The following is a 24,329-nucleotide window of genomic DNA, read 5'->3' as shown; positions in this document are numbered from 1 at the left end:
TTATAGTTGTGTCCATTATTAGATACAGCGATGCGTTACATACCCATGAAAGCGTAGGAATTTTCCGCTTTTACGCGTAAGTGGTAACATCGAAGCTGCGAGAACATATCCTCCAATCGTTGACTTTATTGAGTTAAGTGTGGAAATAATAACAGAAAATTACAAGTTTATCTATAACATGAATGTTTAAGATTTGTTTTGGTGTGTGTTTGAAATAAGAAGAGCTGAAAACTGGACAATCGGTCTTTTTAACGTTGGCACCCTAAAACGCAACATACAGCTAATTTCCGGGTTGGGCATCGGAAACACTCCCGTCTTGTGAAAAGGCGGATCCCTCACCGCTACTTCACCTCTCACAACTTCTCCACAGCCATTTTTATCACCGACGGGATCCCAGCTTCTCGCTAGAGGACATTTTTAAACTGTTCAAAAACAACGTTACATTCATTTAATCCAGCCCCGACGACCGAGGACAGCTCCAGAGTTCCGGCTCCAGCTAGCTAACTTTATAGCATTAGCATCCAAGTTGACAACCGCAGCAGCAGCAGCAGCACAACAGGGAAGAAGAAGCAGAGGCAGCACCGGAGCAAAGACACAGGAAGATGGGCGACAAAGAGCTGATGTGGGCACTGAAGACCGGGGACCTGGAAGAGGTCAAAGCCAAACTGGACACGGTAAGACGGGACAACAGTTGACAGGTTGTCCGGCGAGTTGTGTGCGACCCCTTGTAACGCCAAGTGGTAGGCTACTAGCTAGCTAGCTAACGGCTGGCTGGAGTTGGGTGATGTGTTTGCTAATTAGCTATTGTGGCATATGGATAATTAGCGGTGTTTTTAGGATCCGTGGCTGTTTGTGAATCCACTTTGCAACGGCACGTTTTTATTTTTGACTTTACAATGAACGCCAGGACGCCAGGTTAGCATAGTTAGCAGCGTGCAAGTGCTAGCTGCCACTGCAGAGAGCAGGTAGTGGCAGCTGAGGAGTTTAGCTAACCTGCTCGGCTCCAGCCTTCATAACAATCAGTCATTAGCGTTGTGCTTTTTAAAACGTGTTGGTCGGGACCATGAAGCTCAGTTAGCATCATCACACCCCTCAGCTAGCAACCTGTTGGCAGCCTAGCTAACAGTAGCATCAGCTGGTGCCCACAGTGAACAGCTGGGTCTATTGTTGTGTTAGCGACAATAGTCTTCAACAATACTTGTGTTGTCGGACAATGTTGTTGTTGTTGTTGTTATTAGCAGGGGAGAGGGTTTCTGCTAACGCACGGATACATGGGTGTTGCTAACTGCTAGCGAGCTAAGCGACGACTCGGGCCCCGGGCAGTGTGGAGGCGACGCTGGTGGGCGGGGGTCTCTCGGCCGGGAGCAGGAGACCCGGCTACTTCCATGCTAGCATCATAACCTGTTGATGGGAAGCTTTGTGTTTTGGTCTCACCGATTTCACCACAGAGATTTAAAGTCTCTCTCTCTCTTCCCTTTTTGAAAACAGTAACGCTTGATTCCCTGCTGCTCCTGGAGGAGGCCACAGCCCTACATTCAATTAGTGTAAACACATGTGGGACATTGGATTATACTCGATATGTGTACTAGGAGATAAAGGAGTTGCACTCAGTCATGCTCCATAAGATTCTGCAAGAGTCATTTATACTATTTTAAATATTTCAGGTCAGTCAAGAAGCCAGCTATCTTTCCAAATTAAACCAAATTAACTTAATAACTCATATCACACGCAGATCAAGATGTCAGTTTCGTATTCATACTCGTCAATCAACAGTCGGATGTCCCTTAACACGTTAACCACCGGAGGCTTTCACTGAATTTATGCCACGTAAACTTCCTTCAGACATGAGTGGAAGCCGGCACATTTTCCAGAGAGAATCTTATGTGAGAACCAGTTCTCTCCGTGCATGTGTTTAAAGTGTATAAATAATTCTAGCGGTGTAATAACCTTTTATGGTCTTAACCCACATTCTCAGTGTGACACAAAAGCTTATATTTTTACCACAGAACCATCATAGATTTTTTTGAGTGGCGACTCATAAGTTAATGTTTGTTTTTGTAGTTTCCTCGTATAGTTTTCCTAGTTCCCATATTATAAAACATACATATTTAGTTGAAAACTAAATACTCTTGACAGGCGTGGTTGTTGTTCATAAGCTACACTACAGGATGTCCAGGTACAGGATACACCTGCAGGTTAGAGATGGGTGCATAGACCCAGAAAAAGGCTTATTTAAATTATAAACCATCATGACAAGCAAGTAATCAAGTCATGATTACAGTGGCTGGATGTTGCACTTGATATTCTTCCATCATCATGGAGAAACTTCCCAATCACAAGGAGGGTTTTCTCATTTCTGACGTTTTTATTACAACTCATATCCATTTCATTATCTAGAGAAAAGGTCCGGGTATAAACAACTGCAGCTTTTTTATCCCTGTTCTATTGTGGAAATGAAACTATTTCGATTTTTATCAGCCATTGGAATTGGAGTCGTTGCAGGTAATATTTCAACCCTATTAGAAGGGGGGCTGAGGTTCAATATCCATCACAGCTAATGGATTCAGTGGGAATGAGTGTATAATGAATTGTCTTCGGTGTGTTGTACTTGACCTTCAGTGGATTTAGTGATAAAGGTGAGTGAGTGGCAATCAGAGTCAGGCGGCGGTGCAGTTACAGACATGAGGTTCTGTGTGTGCGCACGGCCATCACATCCATTTGACCATTGGAAAGAGAAATAAGACACAAAGGAGAACAAAAGATGTAATAAAGAATATTTGTCATTGAATATATAAAGATTTCATCTGCACACAAGATGGACAGGTATACTGTCAGAAAGTGTAAAACTCATTAATTCAACTACCTTAAAAAATACTTGAAGGATAAGTAAGAAGGGAAGTTTCGTTTTTTGACAACTTGACACTTCAATTTAATTCAAAGCATTTGTCTTTCTTGTTACATGGAAAATCTCCACCGAATTTCCGATTCATATATCTGGACATAAAGCTTGATTCTAATTAAAGAGGCTTCACACGCACAAGGTCATTTCAGGTCAAAGGATCTAAATTTGCCTAACTCTCAGTTAAGTTTTACTCTTTGTAATCTTACATCCTCCTGCAGTGGAAAGACATGCAAAATATCTTAAATGTCAGCTGGGATGGGCTGCAACCAAATCACAGATGTTTTTCCTGCCATCACATGTCAAAACATCTGAGGAATTCAGTGTTAATTCAACCTCCAGAGTAATAAGTAGACACATTTATATCACCTAACTGTAATGTTTATTTTCAGACCTGGGAAAGATGCTAGTTTTTATTTGAAGCAGTAACATTATATTATTATAACTAGAAATCCAGATCATGTCTAAGAGCATATCAATATTATATAAGAGGGGTGGGAATCTCTAGGCTCTTTTAGATTCGATTATAAAACGATGATCGATGCATCAAAGAATCGCTTTAAAAAAGTATTTTAGACTGTTACTCTTATTACAAGTTCTTCTGCAACAATGAAGTAAAAAGTTTGCTGTGTGATCAACTGGGGGAAGTACATCTCACCTGACTGCAGCCTGTGTGAGTGTGTGTCTGCCCGTCTCTGTCACTGGTAACCACATGTATTTGGTTATTACTCAATCCAGATCGTCGGCTGTGTGCGTCTCATTTTGTGTGTAGCAGATAAACTAGGTGTGCACGTTTTTGAATACACTCCTCATAATCTCTAAAGCGAAATAACAAACACAAAGTAAGCGTCAGTACTGTTCACAAATAACTTCTGATTATTGTGTGTTTATTGTTAAAGTGTAAAGTGAGCGCAGGTCAGCGGGAGAGTGGAGGGAGGACACTCGGACAGGAGACGCTGACGTGGTAAAAGATGACTGAATGTGTCATCGCTAATACAATGAATGTAGCGGAACATTAATCGATTATGTTCTGTCTCTGCATCGATGCAGAGTCGTTCACGTCCACATCATCGAAAAAACGATTAATTTCCCCCCCTCTATAATATTGACAGTATTGTCTCTCAAGTCGACCATTGCCTCTTCCTTCCTTGCATTGGCATCTCAGCTTTATTTGATTTGCTCTGTTGTCCCTGGGGAACCAGATCTCAGGTAGCTCCCTGGCTGACTTGTTTTATTATGAGGGTCTTGTGTTACAGGATATACCTGTTTCTCCCGGAGACTTTCAGCAGATTCTACTCCTATATTCTCTTACCTCAGCTACAGAGACCAGATACCCCCCCCCCCTCCTCATTTTCCTCCGTCTTTATGCAGCCGGTTATTTAATCAGCATAGTTTTGAGAAAAGTTTGAGCTTACAGCCACCGCTGTGATTGATGTGTCTTCCATTAGGTATTGTCACTGGAGTGCCGACGAGTACACACTCTGCCGTGTGTGTGGTTAGTGTGGTAAGGGAATTAAAAAGGGGGTGGCGTTGTGTGTGTCTGTGTTTTCTCCTGGCTTCGAGGTTGACAGTCTGACATCTAACGGTGCCACAACAGCGAAGCGAAGGGGAGAGGGTGGTGTGCATGTAATTGTTTGACACTAAATTTCAGTGGGAGCGTGTATCAATAGTGATTGTTCCTGTTCTAGGTGAAAGGGATCCCCCCCCTCCACCCCCCTTCAGTGCATATTGTTATGCATAGTGTTGATGTGTTACACCACTGAGCTTTTTTCAGCCCTGTCATGTGTTGTTTATCTCTCTTTCCAGGCTGAAGATGCCAACCGGACCCTGGAGGGTGGGAGGAAGCCTCTGCACTATGCTGCTGACTTTGGTCAGACAGAGGTTGTGGAGTTCCTCATTTCTAAGGGAGCAGATATCAACGTAAGCACAACAACATCCAGCTCATATCACAATCTTTTTTGCATTCATTTGCCTGCTGTCCAGGCCTGCAATGCCCACAGTCAAACTGCTTGATGTTATATGAGCCCTATCAGTTTGATTAAACAAAAGCAGGCTGGCTGTTAAAACCAGTTGTCATATGCTATTTCAGCCATTGTCCGTTCTCTCATTCAACAGTTGTCTAGGCTTACCAGAGCTCAAATTTAGCCTGATTGGCCCCCCCGAGCTTCAGTAGTATGTTCTGGTGTTGTGCTGGTAGACTGATGTGCATCCACTCAATGAGAAACTTAATAATAATTTTCAGTTTTAGCATCTGTAATTTGGAGAGAGCTCTTTTGCTTATACGGGCGAAACCCATCTCTCAAAAGTTTTCAGGGTGCTTCCAAATGATCAGGGCACCCAAACAACCGAGGTGCATCTCACCCCTGGTTTAAGATTGGTTGAACACAACAAGTCAAACTCAAGGAGGGAAATTTGTACCAAACACTTCTTTGCCTCGTCTCCCAAGCCCAATAATGTTTGTATATTTCTTTTGATAACCGGCTCTGAATCATGGAAGATATAGTGTTGAAGTGCAGAGCACCTCTTTTATAATGTCTAGACATGATTTTTTTTATTTACTTTGATAACAAATCGCTGTATAAAATGTTTCCCTCTGTTTTCCCCTCACGCCTTTCCATCCCGCTCCCTCCACAGGCTCCTGACAAACACAGCTTAACTCCACTGATCTCTGCCTGTTTAGAGGGTCACATCTCCTGTGTCAAGGTCCTGCTAGAAAAGGTTGGTATTCTGTTTTTAGACTGCATTCATGCGTACGTATACATGCATCTGCACACAGAAGTGCCCTGGTGCCCTTCACCCGTCGGTGCATGGTGAAGTGTCAGAGGCTCCATGAGTGCTGATGAGGTAACTCATCGGACAAAAGGCCCTTTAACACAGTCCCGTGGAGGCTGTGCTGGAATTTTCATTGAGTGGCAAACAGTTTTGCTGCTGTTCACTTGTTTTGTGTCACGGGCAGTTTTCATTCACGGGTCTCCGTGTAAATGTTCGCTCCATCCTTCATCTCAGCCTCCCCTCGTTGTTTTGCTGCGGAGCGATCTTAAACGCTGCCTCTGTCAGACAGATGCACAAGAGCATGTGCACTCACAGTAGCTGCTGTGAGCTGAGATACAACACCGTGTCAGGCACAGCTGGCATTGGTTGTTGTTTTGCAGCTGGAATACAAGCATAGCATAATAAATGTCCAATCTAACCAAGCTCACACTGCAGTTCTAAGAGGAAGTCTGTGTATTTTGTGTGTGGAGTTATCTTTAGGAAAGTCTGTGCCTCTTTTTGCATGTTTGACTCTGAATTACAAGCACACCATTCACATGCATATAAATGATAGATCTATTCATCTGGGCTGGTGGAGTTGTGTTTCCCTGTAGCCCAGATGAGCCAGTGGAATTCACGGCCCCGTGGACGATCAATGTCACACAAAAGAGGGCCCGAATAGCTGCTTGTCTTTCACCACCTTTTGTTGGTGTATTTGTGTCTGACACTCAACTGTCATCAGTCAAGAAGTTTCAAAAGAACAACACAGGTGTGCACTGGGTAGCCGATCTGTAGCTTATCTCAAGATTATTTGCGTAGTTGTGCTGTTGCAGTGGAATAGTTTGCAGTGAAAAAGAATGTGAGCGTAGCTATGTTTATTTAAATAAAAGGGAAGATGCATATTATTTAACATGCATACTTATGTTCAGATTTAGAAATGCAGGCTGGTTTTCATCTGCAGATCAAATTGCAGACAAAAAGCCTCTTATTTGAGCCAAGTCGGTGCTCGATCGGCCGTCACTTATCAATATGTGTGAACTCTTTAAAGACAGGATTCAAGAGGCTCGCCAGCACGTTGCCTCCTCAGGCTAAATATCAGCATCAACAACAGTCAATTAGTGTGTGTGTGTGTGTGTGTGTGTGTGTGTGTGTGTGTGTGTGTGTGTGTGTGTGTGTGTGTGTGTGTGTGTGTGTGTGTGTGTGTGTGTGTGTGTGTGTGTGTGTGTGTGTGTGTGTGTGTGTGTGTGTGTGTGAGATAAACTCATGATCACAACACATTAGGTTGCGTAGTCTGACCTTGCCATGAGTTCTTTGTGAATGGTCATGGTATAGCTTCATAAAGAATCAAATATCTGTTTGAGGTTTCACTCTGTACACAAATATTACAGGTTATTTTTTGCTTGAAACCTGATAATAGCCCAAGGGCAATACCACACCGAGAGTTACGTCTACAACCTAGAGCACAGCATGATGTCATGTAGCTGGCCTGCATTCTTTAAAGGCTGCTGCAAACTGAGTTGTGCATATGGGGAAGATATGAGAGAGATATATATATTTAGGGGCCTGGTGTAAGTGAGCAGCTGTCTGTTCCAGCCAGGCTAAACTGGGGCAGAGTGAATGAAGGGTCCTCTGTAGAGCTGTTTCATAGTAGCATCATCTTAACTCAAGAGAAGTAACGTGAAGGGGGGGAGAGGCATTCACAAGCTCAGTCACTCGGTAGATAAGGGAAGTCCTTTTCTTTTTTGTTTACACTATAAAACTGCAATGCACAGTTCAGGAAGCCTTTTTCAATCAGTTCAAATGCACTTAACAGCAAAGGTTTAAAAAGAGGAATTAGTGATGTGTGTAAAAAAGGAAACAGAGGAGAGACACTTAGGTGGTACTCCACTGCTTACTTATTCCTGTTTGCATCGGCTGCAGTAATCCTCACTGCTCATAAACACGGCCGTGGCATCGATTGGCCAGCAGTTTTGAAGTTGGCCAGCAGCTGGACTGCAGCTGGCTACTTGAGTCAGCTGTTCATCAGCTCTGTTGGCTCAGGGATAAACTGAAGAAAGCAGCGAATGCCAACAGAGAGAGAATAAACGATTCAGTGAAGGAAAACCTTCAAAAAGTATTGTGGTTCCTATTTATAATCAATATTTAAGTCTATTAACATAGGAGCTAGCTGGTTAGCCTGTTAGCATCAGCGAGTGAACCCGAGAGCTGTTAGTTTGTTCAAACTGCAGCAGGAAGTCACCGGTTTGTCACAGTTAATAAATCCTCACGTTGTGGCTGCGAGTTGTCAAATGCCAGTCAGCAGAAAGTCAAACTGTTAACAGTTGACACGAAGCTTCAAGTTCAACAGGAACACTTCAGTCCAAGATGTGCAGGTGCTTCAGAATAAAAGAACCAGTGCTTTCACTTTGAGTCATGTCGTCATACAGTAAGAGTATTTTAACTCTCTGTTAATAGTACGGTGTTAAACTTACCGTGTTATATATTATCTCTATTAAAACTGTACTCTATATAACTGGTACAAAACTTCTATAATGTCCCTCAGCCTACTGACCTTTTCAGTATTAATCCATTTTCATTAGCATGGATTTAAGATGGAGCCCAGCAGTTATAGTAATGATGCTGCTCAAAGCTCAATGACTGACTGTGACTCATCATATTCTGAGTTTCCTAAAGTATGACTCAATTTCGTGTCATATTGTGTTTAAAAAAAAACAACAAAGTGCACTAGATTGTAAAATGAATATCGAACTTATAAGACTCCGTTATTGACTGCATTGATTTTCCTCTTTATTTTCTGCCACGAGTCACACGTACAGTCACAGTACATCCTCTCGAAAACCAGAAGCTTGTCTAAACCTGAAATAGGCAGCTATGCACTATAGTCTCTGCACTGGATATGAAATGGCCTTTTAAAAAAACATTGGTATCATATAACGCAAGGCAGGCAGCCATAGCTCATCTGAACAGGGATTATGGTGGGATGAGAACATGCGAACTAAGGCCTAGGTTTGCTCCTCTCATGGCTCTGTACTCATCTCCACTAAGTACCAACAAGGATTAACACCCAGATGCAGCCAAAAGGTCATCAGTCACCAGCGAACAATACCTCAATACATATCCCCCTGACAGCTCATGACATTAGATGAATAGATTGTCCCAGAGCCACACCATCGACTGGGCCGCCGCGTATCCACTCTGTCTGGCAGCACCCAGTGGATAAGAGGAGCCCACTGAGATTACTATTTGTTGCTATTGTACTGTCCGACATTCTTGTGTTGGCAGCAAAAATGGCTCGGTTCCCCGTTGCATCATGGGAGCTGCCCCCTGCCTCCCGACTGCATGCTATGCTGTTTTTGTCAATAAATTATTTAAGGCCCCTTAACCCCAATAGGTGACCTCACCGCAAGATCCTGGCCAAGAGTGCTGACTACAGCCTGTGGAGGCCAGCCAGTTAATTTTAAGTCCACAATGAAAGGGCACAAATGCATACACACATGAATACACACACTTACTCTATGAGGAACTGTGTACACACTTCACTGAGAAGAAATGCAGCATCGCTTTGTCAAGTCAGTTCCTTTTTGTTGCCTTTTCTTTTTAACCCGACCCTGTAAGGTCTCTTTATTGTTCTGTGTGTGTGTGTGTGTGTTCTTGGTACAATGTAGGAATTTAACCTTTCTCTTCTCATCGTACTCCTCAAAAATACAGTGAAACGGTCTATTAGTTATCATAGATATCATCTTCTTCTTCGTCTGTTTGTACGTATACAAAATAACTCGGCAGTGTATAAATGTCAGAACACATTTTTCCACATATTGCAAATAACACAGGTAGAAAGACAATTTACAGCTTATATTGATCAGAAAATGTTTCCCCATCATACATGAGTCCACGTAAGTGATGTTAAGAAGAGATCATGACACGGCAAAGCTAATATAATAAGTTATGATCATATAACCAATCATTTCATCATCTTATGGTAGAAATGCTACTACTACTACTATGGGACCATCTTACATTTCTATTGTCTGGATAATGCTGCCCAATAAATAAAGATTCAGGTTGAACACCTTTTAGAAAGGTTTCTGAAACAAAAAGTTCAGCTATAAAGGTATAGTGTTAAATCTAGAACTATAGTTATTCTCTATAGTGTGCCCTATAGAAGCCAATTTGTGATTTACACAAAGTCTATCTATAAACCAGAAGAGCACTCGTAGAGCACATGCTAACACCCTATCTTGTAATAGTTGGAAAGAAAGTTAAAAATTCAAATCTTGGCTCTGTTCTTTTATTCAGATCCCCCTTAAACATGTATTGGGTTCTTGAGTGAGTCGTGCCCCGTCTCTCCACAAGATTTCATGGAGATCGGTTCAGTAGCTTTTGGGTAATCCCGCAAACGGACAAACAAACAGCAATGAAAACGGCGTGAGTTGCTTGAAATAGTTGCTGACAAATTCTGTCAATCATTCAATCAATGACAACCAGAGCTGCTGATGTATAACTGCTTGGTTTTTATAATATTTGCCCTTTTGCAGGTCACTAGTTTGGCTTCTGCAAGCAGGTCAATAGTCTGATCGAAGCGTTGCATTTCAAAAAGGCTCTGAGCAATGCTTTGGCCCAATATTTTAAGACTTGTGTGTGTGTGGGAGACCTTTCAGTGCCATTCACCGGTGGCTTAATGAAAACTTAATGGACACTTGGCAGGTCAGTGGCATTACATTACTGACCCGGCTCTTCTTTGTATGGCTCCATAATCCAAGATGATGATGCATCTTAGTTTGGCCGGAGACACCCTGGGAGTCTATTCTTACTCATTAGGCTGCCTCTTACTTGGCAAGTGGCTTCTCTTTGACTGTGTAATGTTTGGACAGTGAGGTGTTCATAAGAGGTCATTATTCAAGTTGGGGGGGAGCTCATTACAGTAAGTGGTGTCAGGAGGATGCCACTGAGCTGCACGGCCATTGGGGATATCATGGTGACTTCTGAGAGGCAGTAACAGGGAGGAGGAAGATTTACAGCTGTTATTGTGACTCCGCCATAAATTCCCACGGGGAGAATCAATCTGTAGCAGACACCCTGCGATAGTTTTTAGGGCGACATCAGTGTGTGGCGACCAAAAGGGAAGGATCATTACGAGACATGGTCGTATACCCAGGGTGTGTAATTGAGTTTGTCAGATAGATGACTTGTTGGCTTCCAGGCAGTCGTGATATTGTTGGTGAAAAGGTCCAAGGGTCAAGGTGTACAGCTGTTTTCTGCTATTCTAAACGAGGCCTGTAGAGTGGGATACCAGGTATGGTCTTGAACCAGCTACTAATGACTTCCCCCAGCAAAGTTTTAGAGACGGCTCATATCAGAGAAACATTATAATGTTATCACAGAGGAAGGATTCAGGTTTTCCTAGAGGAACCTGTCCTGTATCTGGAAAAGACAAATCACTCTCTGAAGGAACCCGCTGAGTATTTATAGACACGTTTAAGGGACACACACACACACACACACACACACACACACACACACACACACACACACACACACACACACACACACACACACACACACACACACACACACACACACACACACACACACACACACACACACACACACACACACACCCTTTAAAAGATAAGCTGTGTAGATGATGGATGGTTGATAGTTTATTTTTTTTGAAACCCAAAACTTCATTAGTAAACCTTCAGAAATTACTCATGTTTCCTGGATTTGAATCTACGCTGTGAGATTTATGAAAGCTCTTAGCAGTTTAAGACTTCTTACAACTCCATTGAATACTTGACGTTTTTATTATAAGCAGGAAGATTAACAGATCTCGCGGAGGAAACTCAAACTTGTTTCCACTTAGCTTTTCTCCCCCACAAACTAATTAAAGAGGATAGTGAGTTAGTGGGTGACAGGGGGATATTTAGCGCGACATTAATCTTCTCATCAACTCTGTGCCAAAAAAAACACAGTATTTCCGATGTTGATTTCTTTTCTTTTAAAATAAACTATATACACGTATGATCCTATAAAATACACTTTTGGGAGGACAAAGGGACTTGAGGTCACCGACAACTTCGAAGTTCAAATGCTACACAACAGGGCTCTAATATGACCCGAGTGTTGACTGGTGCAGGCTTCTTTCCACATGTGAAGCGAGTTATGAATTGCACTTTGCCTTCCGTCCTCTCAGCCATCGGAGGTGTGGGATCTGTCAGGTTACCCGCTCAGCCCTGGTAAATCTCTCTCGCTCGGGGTTGTGATCTGTTGCCCCGGTGCCAGTGGAATTTGCAGGCAGACGACCATCTTCACACTTTGAGGCCCCCGAACTGGGGCACATTGTTTTTGGTTTTTTTTGAAGCCCCGTTTCTCCACGCAACAATACGTTCCCTCTGTCTTGACTGTGTAAGCCCTTTGCTAAGAGGCTAAAGTTGGCAGGCCCAACAAAGGGACGCTTCTCCACAACAGGCCCCTCCACTCCTCCGCTGCCCATTAAATCTGTTGTCGCTATATGTGCATTCAACACGTTGCCCGTCTCATCCCCCTCTCTCTCCCTTTTTTTACAGTTGTTTTTGTCCTCAGTAATCCGAATGATTGCGCCCACTCCCATCTCTTTCACATTCACTCCGTTATCCCTCGGAGCTCAAATGGATTTGTGTCCCTGCTTCTGTTACTTTTTTTGTTGTTGTGTGTGTTCTCCGGATAAAGAGACGCTGACAAGCAAGTGCTTAGTGACTGAGCTGACGGGGAAATAAAGGTGACAGACTTTTCACTTTAAATGATTTTGTCACATACGAGGGTTCAACTGTTCAACAAGGAGGATTCGCGACCTTAAGAACAATATTTGTGGAGAGTAAGAGAAGCAAGGGGTAACCAGGCCGCTGACCAACACGTGTAACCCAAGAACCATTTCAGGAACCTGTGTTCTAACCCGAGGAACCATGGTAAAAAATAATGACTTATTAGTTTACCACATGTTCACGAGCATTAGAAGTATACACAACCTTAGCAAACACTACAACACCCATGACCGTTTACCAGTGTGAAAAAATCATACATACTTGTCATTTCTTCCACATCCAATTCAACCAACCCTCCAGTCTTAAATCCATTCTTCCAACTCTTTCACTACCATTTAAAAATGTTTGTACTGTTCTGCCATTTCCTGCTGTAATGCCTATGGTATCTGGACTCGCCTCTTTTATAGAGCTGGTTGCATGATTGTCCAGGGCTTATGGGAAATGGTGTTAATTAGAGGCAGTTACAAAAACGGACGTTATGTAACAATAGAAAGATGTGGTTTCATTTTATCTTTAATTGTGATTTATGGTAAATACTTTCTACCCTCTGGACGGCACCCTGCAGTGCGGATTTGCATGAAGGAAACAGAAAGATGCAAAAAGGAGAGAGACTGGGACAGAAAAGGAGGAGGAGCTGATTTGTGGTTGAGAAGAAGTTTTAGTTCTCGATTTGTTGTGGCTCCTGATGAATGTCTGGTAGCAAACGGGCCTGGTTCACACAGAGGTCTGCTTCTCACTTTAACCCCTGACCAGATGTGAGATGCGTCTTGTGTGCACCTGCTAAGCATATTTAATATTCATGTCCTCTCTCCACCACAGGGAGCTGACAAAGACTGTAAAGGACCGGACGGCATAAGTGCCTTTGAAGCTGCCGATTGCGACGCCATCAAGGCGCTGCTCAAGTGAGACCCCGTAGTGCGGGAGGTGGCTGGACAGGTGGGTGGATGGACAGACAGATGGACGCAGTGGTCCCCAGATAGAAGACGGACGCATCACTTTTACCCTCATCAACCTCTGTCTCCACACACTGCTTTTGTCTGTTTGTTCCAGGGTCATTTTCTCTGTCCTGTGACTTTCCTTCCCCCTTTTTTAAAAAAATGTCCCCCCCCCCCCCCGAGTTTTTTTTGGGATAGGATTTTTCTCTTCCTTTGGCCTCCTGTTTGTAGCCATTTAACACAAGAACAGCAATGTCTCCCTTGGGGACCAATCACCGGGGGGAGCACTCCTAATAATTCTAAAACACTGCTGACTAGATATGAAAATGTAACGTCAACGCAAAGCTTCGCACTTAAATCCACATCACTGTTTTGCAGTTCAAGTAATCAAATGGTAACAAAGATCAATCGTGTGTTAATATTATTATTACAACTCCACTCTGAGTATTTTAGGGCCAGGACTTAATCTCATGAACAGTAATTGCACTGTGCTATACTAGATATGTTGAAAAAGAAAGGTTTTAAAGTTAAATTATATTAACCTTTCATCGTGCGGCCTCCTCCTCAACGTTGATTTCATTTTATTAGAAGAAACTTTGTGTCGGAGAGGTCCAGAGGTTAGATTCTTCTTTTCTACTTGGCCCAGGATCACTTGCATATCAAATGGTGTTTTGTTTTTTTTGTGACAAATCTTACGTTGGTAGTGCATACAAGATATTCTGTATTATTTGACCAATCACCATGCTGGCTAACTAGAAAGACTTGAATGTTGCAATTCTGTTACTGAATCCGTTTTTGAAGCAATCGTAACATCACTTTAATAGGATGGGCAATTTTAAGAATTGGGTTTATTTTGTCGCCCCTTGGAGTGAGATCTCAGATTCATCTTTTTCGTTACCGCTTCTCTGTGTGTTTTGTAATCGACGGGCTCCGAGGGGCTCTGAACTGAGGGATAAACGGGGGGGGGGGGGGGTTGTGTTGAAACTGGATGATAGGGGCTGTTAGTATCCCCCTGGCCTTGGATTTGGTTAAACCCCCCCCCCCCCCGGCCTGTATCGCTGCATGTCAAAACGGCCTCTTGCTTTTACGCTAAGAAAACGCTCGCTGTCCCTTCTTGTTTGCTTTCAAATGAATTACTACAATGTAATTGAGGTTAAAAAAAAAGAAAAAGAAAAAAGATGCTCTTGCTGACTTTGTTGTGACAAAAAGTCTGTAAAAATAGAAATAAAAATATCTCTAAAACTTTTGTTCTTTTGAAAAGGTTTCTTCAATCAGAACTGTGCTACAGACGTGTCCATGCTCATCTATATATCACAGTCATCCAGAGATATCATGGTGTTAGAGGTCAAACCTTTTAATGGAAGCTTATCTCCACCAGTGAAAGAAAAAAGATGAATGTTAAATCAAAATTGTGAATTTCCTACATACTAACTAGTTATTTTGAGATACAAAGTCGTTATGTTGGGATACTAACTTTTTATTCTGAGATAAATCGTTAGTAGTTATTTTGTGTTAATGTGTCCATTTGTTGAAGTGTCTCATAATGACTTGCAGTGTTTTCTTTCTTATCACAGTTGTGTTATTGTGCTTCCATCCGCCCTGAACCGTCGCACCAGATGAACAACTGACGTCATTTCAAGGGACTTCATGCTGTTTGACAAGTTTTACTTTTGGTGCCCTGGGCGATCTAATCAGTATTTGTGAACCTAAGCAGCTCCGTCCCAAACAAACAAACAAAAAAACACCACACTCTAATCTGTGTTGTCACACTAATCCACCGCCTCGAGCTGCTTTATTATGAATCACAGACTGACTTCGACTTCCACTAGATTTGTCTGCATTCAAATCAGCTCCGTTTTCTAATAGAACAGTCCGTTCTAATACAGGAAACGCGACACTATCCACAGGAAATTACAGAAATCATTCCGAGTATTGTCACAGTCAGTTTCATCAGTTCGTTCTGCGGGTTCACCGCGTCACAAATTTAACTCCTCATGAGGTGGAACCAGTGTGAACATCACAAAGTCATTAAAATCACACTTTAAGTAGCTGCTTGCGAATATTTGTATTTGACACCTGTTGTCTTGGTGTGTTTTTCTGCCCTGAAAAACAAGATGGGTGAGAAATCCTTTTTTCTGACCTGTCATAAAGCAAGAGGAACAACCAGTTATACTGGGAGGAGAAGTAACACTCTGGTTCTGACAAACTCAGTGTGGTGCTGCTTTCTAAATTCAAGTTCTATTAATGTGGTTGTATTTGTGTTTTCCTTTTCATTCAATTTTTTATACCTGTATAACTTAGCTGATGTATTTGAATTAGAATAGTTTTACTCCCTGATAATGGTTCAGGCATCAGCCTCCAAAAGATCAGAATGGAATCTGTACGATCTGCTAACACGGAGGAGGCAGGTTTATGATCTGCACTAACCCTGTGGCTCCACTTGGGGAGCCGTCGTGTCGGCCATCTTTATAAACAGTCTGTGGTTCAAACCCTAACCCTCTAATTAAAACATATTTGTATAGTATCTACCTTTTGCTGCACTGACATTAAGTCTAAAATGTTGCAGCTGTGCATCAAAATGGAAAATCCTTCTGCGTCACATCACAAATTTCCCTGTAATTCAATCCAACACTTTCTCGGGGTCTTTGGAAAATTCAAAATAAGCTTCCGTGAGGTTGGAGCACTGTGGGTGCTCACAGACACACACACACACACACACGCTGGCTTGTCCACATGACTCGCGTTAGTAATGATGGACCTGCCAAAAGTCTATGGGGGTAGAATCGAGTGGGTAGAAATCAATGGAGGCTTGCAACTGAGCTGTAGTCTGTGGTGGAGAGTTGCATCAGGCCCTGTCAAACGAGCTCGTCCAGAGGGAAGCTGCCGACGGAGGCACGGCGAGGAAAAGGTCCGCGCGCATCTCTCCGAACGCTGCAGAGCTTTGTTAATCAGACACACGCGTGCTTCTGCAGGCCACTCGCCATGTTTGTATACTCGACGCCGGAGTGCGAAGACAAATCAATTATTGCAGCGTGGGCAACCATCAAGATAAAATGACTCGGCCACGTTTTGACATCCTCGTCTCCCTGCTTCCTATCAGCAGCACCTTCTGATTTCTGCTCATTTAAATTGCTTTTAAAGGGAACGGCTGAGGTCTGCTATAGGTTGACAGTGAAATTCTTCTAATATAAGAAAATCATTTTCCCCCTTTTTGTCTTTGTTGAGCCAGCAAATAATCTTGATGTCTGCAGAGGAAAGCCTGATTCAGGCTGATGATAAATGTGAAATCATTCTGTGCCATGCATTTTCATTAAGTCGGTGAATTACTTTTCCACAGGCTGTACACCCGTCCCTGGGTAATTCCTGGGCTTTCATGAAGCCACTGATCCTGCTTAGATCATTAGTTTAGAACCATGTTTACGTTCTGTGTGTGTGTGGCGCAGTCGTCGTGTGCTGCGCGGGGGGGTCAGAGGTTCCCAACCCCGTTTGTGTTTATTTAATTTACAGAGATCCAACTTATCTTTTAGTTTCAGCAGAGCTTTCAGAAAACAAGAGAGGGAGGGAGAACTCGCTCACAACTCCAGTTGAACTCTGCTCCCACCTGCTGTTCTCCCAAGAAAACTGCGGGGAAGCCGTCTCCCGGATCCGAGCGGGAAACTCTCCCACAAATAACTTATGCAACTGTTGATGATTATTGAAAAAAACAAACACAATAATCTACAGCCTAAATGATGAATTATCACCCAATTGAAACACATACAGGACGCTCCCCTTACATCTATTCAGGATTAGAGCCTAATTGATTGCTGACTGTCTCTACAGTAATCATCACATGCAGATAATTAGCACATGTGCCCACACACACACACACGCACACAAACACACACAAACACACACAGCGTCTCATCAGTTTTTTCCACTCCGTTGCTACGGAGACTTTATGCAGAACTACCCTTGTGATCAACCAGCTCAAAATGGTGTTTAATGAAGTAGCAAATCCAAATCATTAGCATAATTAATATGGACTCCTGATTGCCTTTTGGGTCTCTCTCTCTCTCTCTCTCTCTCTCTCTCTCTCTCTCCCCTAATCTATTATTGACTCCGCGTCTCGTGCATTAGTCGAGCTTATGACTGATTTTTTCCAACAAATCTATAACTTATTTCCTTAGTTGCGGTTCAGCGGTCACGTGACCCGGGGGGTAAGCCGACCGTGAAATCAACCATTAAATCAAAAGGAGTCAGACAAATAGAAAATTACTGCTTGTTATGAAGTTCGTATGTTGTTTTGGACAGATAAGTGTAGCTGGAGGGGGGGGGGGGGGGTCATAGGGTCCTCATCAGTCCTCCAGGATTTAAAGGTCCAGTGTGTGGTCTCGATGTCAGCGGATCTATTTACAGAAATGAAATATGCAGTGTTCATAATAATATCTGAACAAATAATCGTTAGAATCGAGCCCTTTATTTGAAGGTCACTGCAGATGCTCAACAGGTAACCTCACCACTAGATGCCTCGAACTCCAACCCACAACCTTTGATACAGGAGAGGTTTGTAGTCGTCAATACACGTCACTTAAAGTTATTAATCGTGTTTTATGACTCCCATCAACCACGAGCACAGATTTTATCGTGGATCCTCTGAACCCCTGCGTCAGCTCCGTGCGGAGCCTCGACGTGCAACCAGGCTCCAGAATTGCCGCAGCATCTATTCTCTGCATGGGCCTCGTTCTAAGTGGACACAAATTGGCTGTAAAACCTGCACGACCACAGGAGCCAAGTGTGTGTTTGTGTATTTAATAGTGTAGTTTAAGTATGCAGGGAAATGGTGAGGGGTGCGTAAATGATAGATTAACAGAGGGGGTGCCAGGCAGTTCTTTTCCTGGATGCAGAGTATCCTAGTGGGTGTTTTATGGCAGGATTTTAACTGTGTTATGAATAAAACACCTGTCATGGTTGGAAGACAGGCCGAGTAGGAACTAAGTGAAGTTTGTGGTTGTGTGTGAGATGATCACACACTGTAGCAACAACCGCTAAAACTTCCTGTTCCCTTCAAGTTTAGCCTTTTATCAAACGCCAACTTAAAAACAGCAGCAATTCTGTTTGTGTACAGGTGTCAAGCAGTTGTATGCACTATGTATTTGTGTCTGTATATACAAGTGCATGTACACATACTATATGCATTACTTGTATCTATATATTTCATTTCTGTCATGCCAATGCATTCGACTCGTAATTTCCCGGTATTACATATAGAACAACGTGGAAAAGAGAAAAGGCGAAGACACATAATTCAATTTCGAAAGAAATCCCAAACAAACTTCTCACACAAGCTGATGCACTCTGGATATTCTCCTTAAATTATGCGTAGGGGCTGAATGTGAAATCTAAACTAGCCATTTCTCTGGAGAGTTTCCTTCCAGCCCCATAGTTAAAACTTTGGAAAATGTCAGAGTGAGTGGATGTTGACATTTCTAAATATTGCATATCTACAAATTGACTAGATAAACGCCCTTTTTCTCTATTATTACTCTATTTAGAAACATAAGGCTGGTGGGTGGGACCAGATGGGATAGAGGAGGTCCACATATCGAGAATAGCTTTTTACATTTTGAGCATCCACTGCCAGCTCCAACAGCTGTCAAGTAAAAGAGAAGATATGAGCCTCTCTGCCTTTCGCCCGTCTCCACCTCTGTACCTCAGTAACACACCGGCGTCAGGGAGAGAAGGATGGAGGACATGCTGGACTGGAGAGCGACATCGTTACCAGTGTCTCCAAAAGTCCACTGAGCAGCAGCTGTAGACACAGCGGCAGACACTTGTGCTGTGACATGCGTGAGCATAAATCTCTTACGGGCTATTTACTTATCAGCCGCTCTTTGTTTGTACTCAGAGCCCGTGTGCGATGAGCCCCGTCCAAATCCCTCTAGATGCCTCGGTGCGAACGTTCTCAGCCAAACAACCATTTGCAGAGAAATCAATGAGACCGCAATGCTATTTGGAACATTTTTAATTGGAAATAAAAGCAGATTCATTATTGCTGTTGTTGTGACGGCTGAGCACGTCGACTGCGGCGTGACTACCGTCCAATGGCTGTGTGCACCCGCTGGGCTCGGGGACGGCCCAGCCACTGTCTGAAGACGCTGCTGTTTGACACTTTGGAAAAGTTCCTGTTGTCCACATTCATCTGGGTCTAAACTTCTTTACATAGAAAAAAAATGAAGATCTATCAAAGAGATGCCCAAACGCTGTGTGTTATATACAATGATGTGGTTTCTGCATACGCCTGCACAGCTCATAGGGATATATATTCAAATATAAATAATATAAATGTTGAATACAAATGTCTCCCTGCTCCATTGCTCCTAAATTTAACTAATCCATAGTCATTTGCTCTGATTCCAAAGTCACCTCAAGCGATCCAGTCATAACAAATACGTTCGGCAATCGTCATTCCGTCGGACGCCTGAAACCATTGTGCTACCTGCTCAGATTCTGTAATCGATTCCAAAGCACAAGACAATCTGCCCCATGAATTCCAAGCATTACTCCGATGCAGTTTGCAGTCAAGATAGTTTTGGTTCACTTTTTTTTTTACATTTTTTAAACAGTCTGAGGTTTTGTTTGTGTCTCTGTGTTTAACTACAGGTCACAATGGTTTAAGGAGATGTGGTTTGATCACCGGGGAGAGGCTGCGGCTGATTTATTTGAGGAGTCGTCGGGAAGCACCACAGAGTCCGAGTATCGATTTCTGCCGTGACGTGTTGATGGCAGAGGGAGAATTTGGTGTAAACACTATGAATCAATGGATCTTTTTGTCCAAAAGAGGGAGAAGTTCCACTTTGGCAACTACCTGGTTTCCTAGGGGGCGCTCACGGCGTAGAAACAATAGATATTTCAGTAGTTTAGATATCCGCCTTTTCAACCATAATGAAATACCTTCTGCGAGTATTTATGGCGTTGGGCGTTTTGTTTTCACCAAAGCTTGATTCTGTGAGTGTGTAGTATCTCGTTTCTTACTCCACCACGACCAGTCCATACATCCATCCTCCTGCTGCTTGTTGGTCAGTCATTTCATCAACTTTCCTTAAGGGTTGAACACACTTTCCACATCCGGTGTTTTCCTTTTTTAGCCCCAAAATGCTGATAACCATTAACCAGCTCGCCTCTGAGGCCATTTTACATCAGTTGTGATCTTTCCTGTCCGACTTGCTTCGCCACATCCCTTCACAAAGACCTGAGACGGACTTCTTTCAGCCCTCTCTCTCCATCCCAACGAATGACGACACCCTCTGAGTGCTCAGGTGCACGATACTGCGAGTAGCTCCGTAGCCCCTGGTGCCGTGAAATCTTTTGAAAGATCTTTGTTTTTCCAATTGATTCATTCATTTTCTCAAGGCACTGTTTGTCTGTGGCAGAGTGATAGAGGGAACGGGGGTGACTAATCGTACAAGAAGCACTTGGGGGGGGTGAAACCGAGTCTATTACGACGGGGCTGATGTCTCCACTTATGTCGTCCCCTTTGACTAATGTTGGCATCTGCCACACCGCCGTGCGATATGATCATCCCTCTTCTTGCCACTCGCTGACGGTACGTCTCCGTCCTCCCGTCTGTCTTTTTTGGAGACGGCGAAGACACACACACACGCCGAAAGTCGCTCTGGTCCCTGTTTCATTAACAGACACACACACACACAGAATCCTCCCTGTCATGTTAATGGGAGTTTCTGATGTCTAGGTGCAGAATAAAGAAGTTACTCGAGGCAAATTAAGAGGGAGCCCTCTTAAGGACACGCGATGACATGATGGAGAGAATTTTGAGGAGCTTAATCATCAAGGAGCATTGTGGCCTCAGTGGCAGAGTGCTGCCTCATTAAGAGCAGCGCAGTAAGCACATTAACGTCCTTCAGACACTGAGACTCTCCTTCATCCAGCAGCTCGGCAGCAGGCTCCCCAACACACACAGTGAAGGAAGAAGAATGGATTTATAAGAAATAGAGAAATCAACATATACAGGAGCTTTATACGTTGCCCCGGGGGGGAAAGCCCCCGATCAGTGCTCACGTACAGTGTGGAGCTCTCCTTTTTATTCCTCTAACGCAGACGGCAGTGAATCCTCCCGGCGGCCTCGGACAGGCTGCACGTCAACGCATTGATCAAGTCGTTAAAGAGCCAGTGGAGTGTTGTTTATCACGGTTATTCTGTTAATAAAGTGAACCCCTTTTTATTATATTGAGGCCAAGGTGCCATCACGCCAGCGAGGAGCTGTCTGAGCATGAGTGGGGGGGGGGGGGTGAAGCAGGAGCGGTCAACACTGTGATATCATGTAATGTTATGGGACACACATTAGCTTTCCTGCCTGGCTCCAGTGAGACCACACCATGAAACTGGTTTCTGGTCTTGCAACCAAGCTGGTTACTGCAACTGGTTGTCTGGAGTCCCATATGAAGTATTTCCTGTTCCTCTATCTGTTGAGAAGACAGAGCCACCACTGGATTTCCTGTATCCACTCCTTCCACCCATCACCTCACTACACACACAGTGGCTCTTTAAGTTTGGAGCGATTCGAGGATTAAGTAACTTCCAGCCAGCGGCCATTAGATTTCTGAGACAGACTCCACGCCACCGGCAGACGGTGGCGAGGATTCAGGCTGGAATCAGGGAGATTCATCGATACAGGGGCCCCGGGGACTTCCTCTCAGAGCTGTCAGGCCCATCGCAGCCAATTACAGGAGTTTTTTCCAAATTATCCCTGAACCCTAAACATCCCGTGTGCTGTCAGGTTGCGCCGGCACTAGCTGCGGTGGCTAATAGCTGCTGGCACTTGTTTCACCCATCAGCAAAAAAGCTTCTCGGGGGGACTGATTATGCTTGTTTACATCTGTCTCCTTTTTCTTTCCCGATGGACTGAACCACAACGCAGGACGCGTGCATCACGGGGGCAGGTTAACAAAACAGGGGGCTGAAGTCACAGTGTCAGGCCCGATTGATGGCGGTGGCTCGGCGTGTCGAAGAAGTAAAGTCTTCACGCGGCCGCAGTGCAAATACCTGTGAGTTCTCCCTTTTGTTTCCTTTTGCAGGGAGTCGTTCTCTGCCGGCTCGGGGGGGTAATTCACTTGTAATCTTTGGAGAAGAATAGATTATGTGCACTCCATTAACCTTTTCAGTACCTCAGTCTTCTTCTGTACACTTTATGAATATCAATGCTGCATCGTGGCTCCGTGTGTTTGCCTTTATCGCCGTCTTGCTCTCTAATGGATGTGAGAGGGAAAATGGCTCCAGCTGGATGTGCACAAGGTTCGTTTGTCACGGTGGCGAGAGGTTGACTGCGGGGCAAGAATCAAATGCTTAGCCCGGGCAATTAAAGTCAATTCAGTCGTCTGAACGCACATCTGCTTCACACGGAGCCGCAGGTTTGGTGCGACGCCAGAAGAATAAATGTGATGTTTTGATGGAAATATTCCCCCCTTTTGTGTTTCAGTTCTGAAACCGCAGTGCGTGCAGTTGTCTCATTTGAAAAAGAATTGCTTTTCTTAAATCACGTTGTTTTTGTAGTGTTTTGCTCTTGTTATCTTCACTGAGGCTTACGAGTGTTATTAGTGAAAGGCTCGTGGCTTACAAAAACTACTAATCACTTTTTAATGAATCATATGCAAATTGGAAATGTGTTTCTGAGAGCGTGTTTGTTCACTTCTCTTTAAACACTGTTCAGACGCGACTGGGAAAACAGTCACTTCATGTGACTTCCTCTCGCAGAGTGAAACCTACTTTGTCTCGAGATGGAATCGGACGCCGAGCTCAAGGCGAGAGAGTGTGTCACCTTCAACGAAGTCCAGTGGACAAGCGTTTCATTGTCCTCGCCGTGTTAAGAAAGAGAAACTTAAAGGGAAAAGTTTGAAAGAACACACGGACGTGGAATCAGATCCGATGTTGATTCACTTCCTGCAGAACACGTCATCCGGAGGAATCCAGGTGAAAAAGGCATCGACGGGATTCAGGGCTAAAAATAAAATAAACATGTGTTTGCTTTTGAAAAGTGACACTTGAGGCTGGATGGACTCACACGTTGCTGCGTCGCTCCAAACGCTGCGAATAAAAGATTTAATTCTGACACCTTTTTCATAACGAGCTCTGCACGCAGGCTATATTTGGAGCCTTGATATTTCCTGTGACATTGCATTACGTCGTGGGGAAAGCTGCTGTGTCCTAATTCCATGATAATTGGATAAATGTATGATAATCAAAAAGAAGAATAAACAGGAAATGATGCAACATGTGCTCCATCGCATACCATGAATGTATCTTTGTGTTTTTAATGCTATTTTTGGGGGCCTTTATATATTTGTATTTGATCTCCGAGACGCTCTGTGTTCATCGCCGCGCAGCTGTGAGCGGCTCCCATTATGTCTTCGGTGCACTGCATTGTGGGAGATTACTCAACAACACAATCAGACATCAAGCGCCTGTCGGAAACGCACGCTGACTTTTCTGATTATGCGTAATTTTGTCAAGTGTAGACACGTGACACACTCAGAGGCAGAAGTAGGATTTGATGGGAAATGGGGCAGAGATATTAACTCCGCAACAAGTCACTCATCACATGTCTCACTGCTCTTATAATAATCCTAGAAATATTCCCTTATCATAATGGATAAGTATATTTTCATTGATTTGGACTATAGGTTATATATTTCTTTCAGTATGTAGGTACTGCTACTTTAAGAAAACTCGCACCTTGCATGATTTGCATTGGGGGCGTGGACACTGTGTGAGTGACAGCTAGTCCCGCCCTATAGTTGGAGGTCGCAGGTGTAGGTGGGTGTGTCCACGAGCTCTCAGTCAGGCTCCACCCCCTGCTTGTCCAAACATGGCTACCTGTGGTTTCTAAAAAACGGACAATATCCCCCAAAAATGTATGTTGTTTTTGAATCTAGTGGAAGTTATGGAGGA

The 24,329-nt window shown here is 43.6% G+C and overlaps 1 protein-coding gene across 1 annotated transcript; it reads left to right on the top strand.

Annotated features, from left to right (window-relative positions):
- Nucleotides 1-288: 288 nt before the first annotated feature.
- Nucleotides 289-14,632, top strand: mtpn (myotrophin). Its single transcript, XM_034578658.1, has 4 exons — nucleotides 289-674; nucleotides 4,706-4,819; nucleotides 5,534-5,617; nucleotides 13,270-14,632. Exons 1-4 carry the CDS (start codon nucleotides 603-605, stop codon nucleotides 13,354-13,356), a joined length of 357 nt encoding a protein of 118 aa, XP_034434549.1. The 5' UTR covers nucleotides 289-602; the 3' UTR covers nucleotides 13,357-14,632.
- Nucleotides 14,633-24,329: the final 9,697 nt, after the last annotated feature.

The sequence above is a fragment of the Hippoglossus hippoglossus genome, chromosome 23, assembly GCF_009819705.1.
Source record: "Hippoglossus hippoglossus isolate fHipHip1 chromosome 23, fHipHip1.pri, whole genome shotgun sequence".
NCBI classification, from domain to species: Eukaryota; Metazoa; Chordata; class Actinopteri; order Pleuronectiformes; family Pleuronectidae; genus Hippoglossus; species Hippoglossus hippoglossus.
The sequence above is the reverse complement of the archived record's forward strand: the minus strand, read 5'-3'. Positions and strand labels throughout refer to the sequence as shown.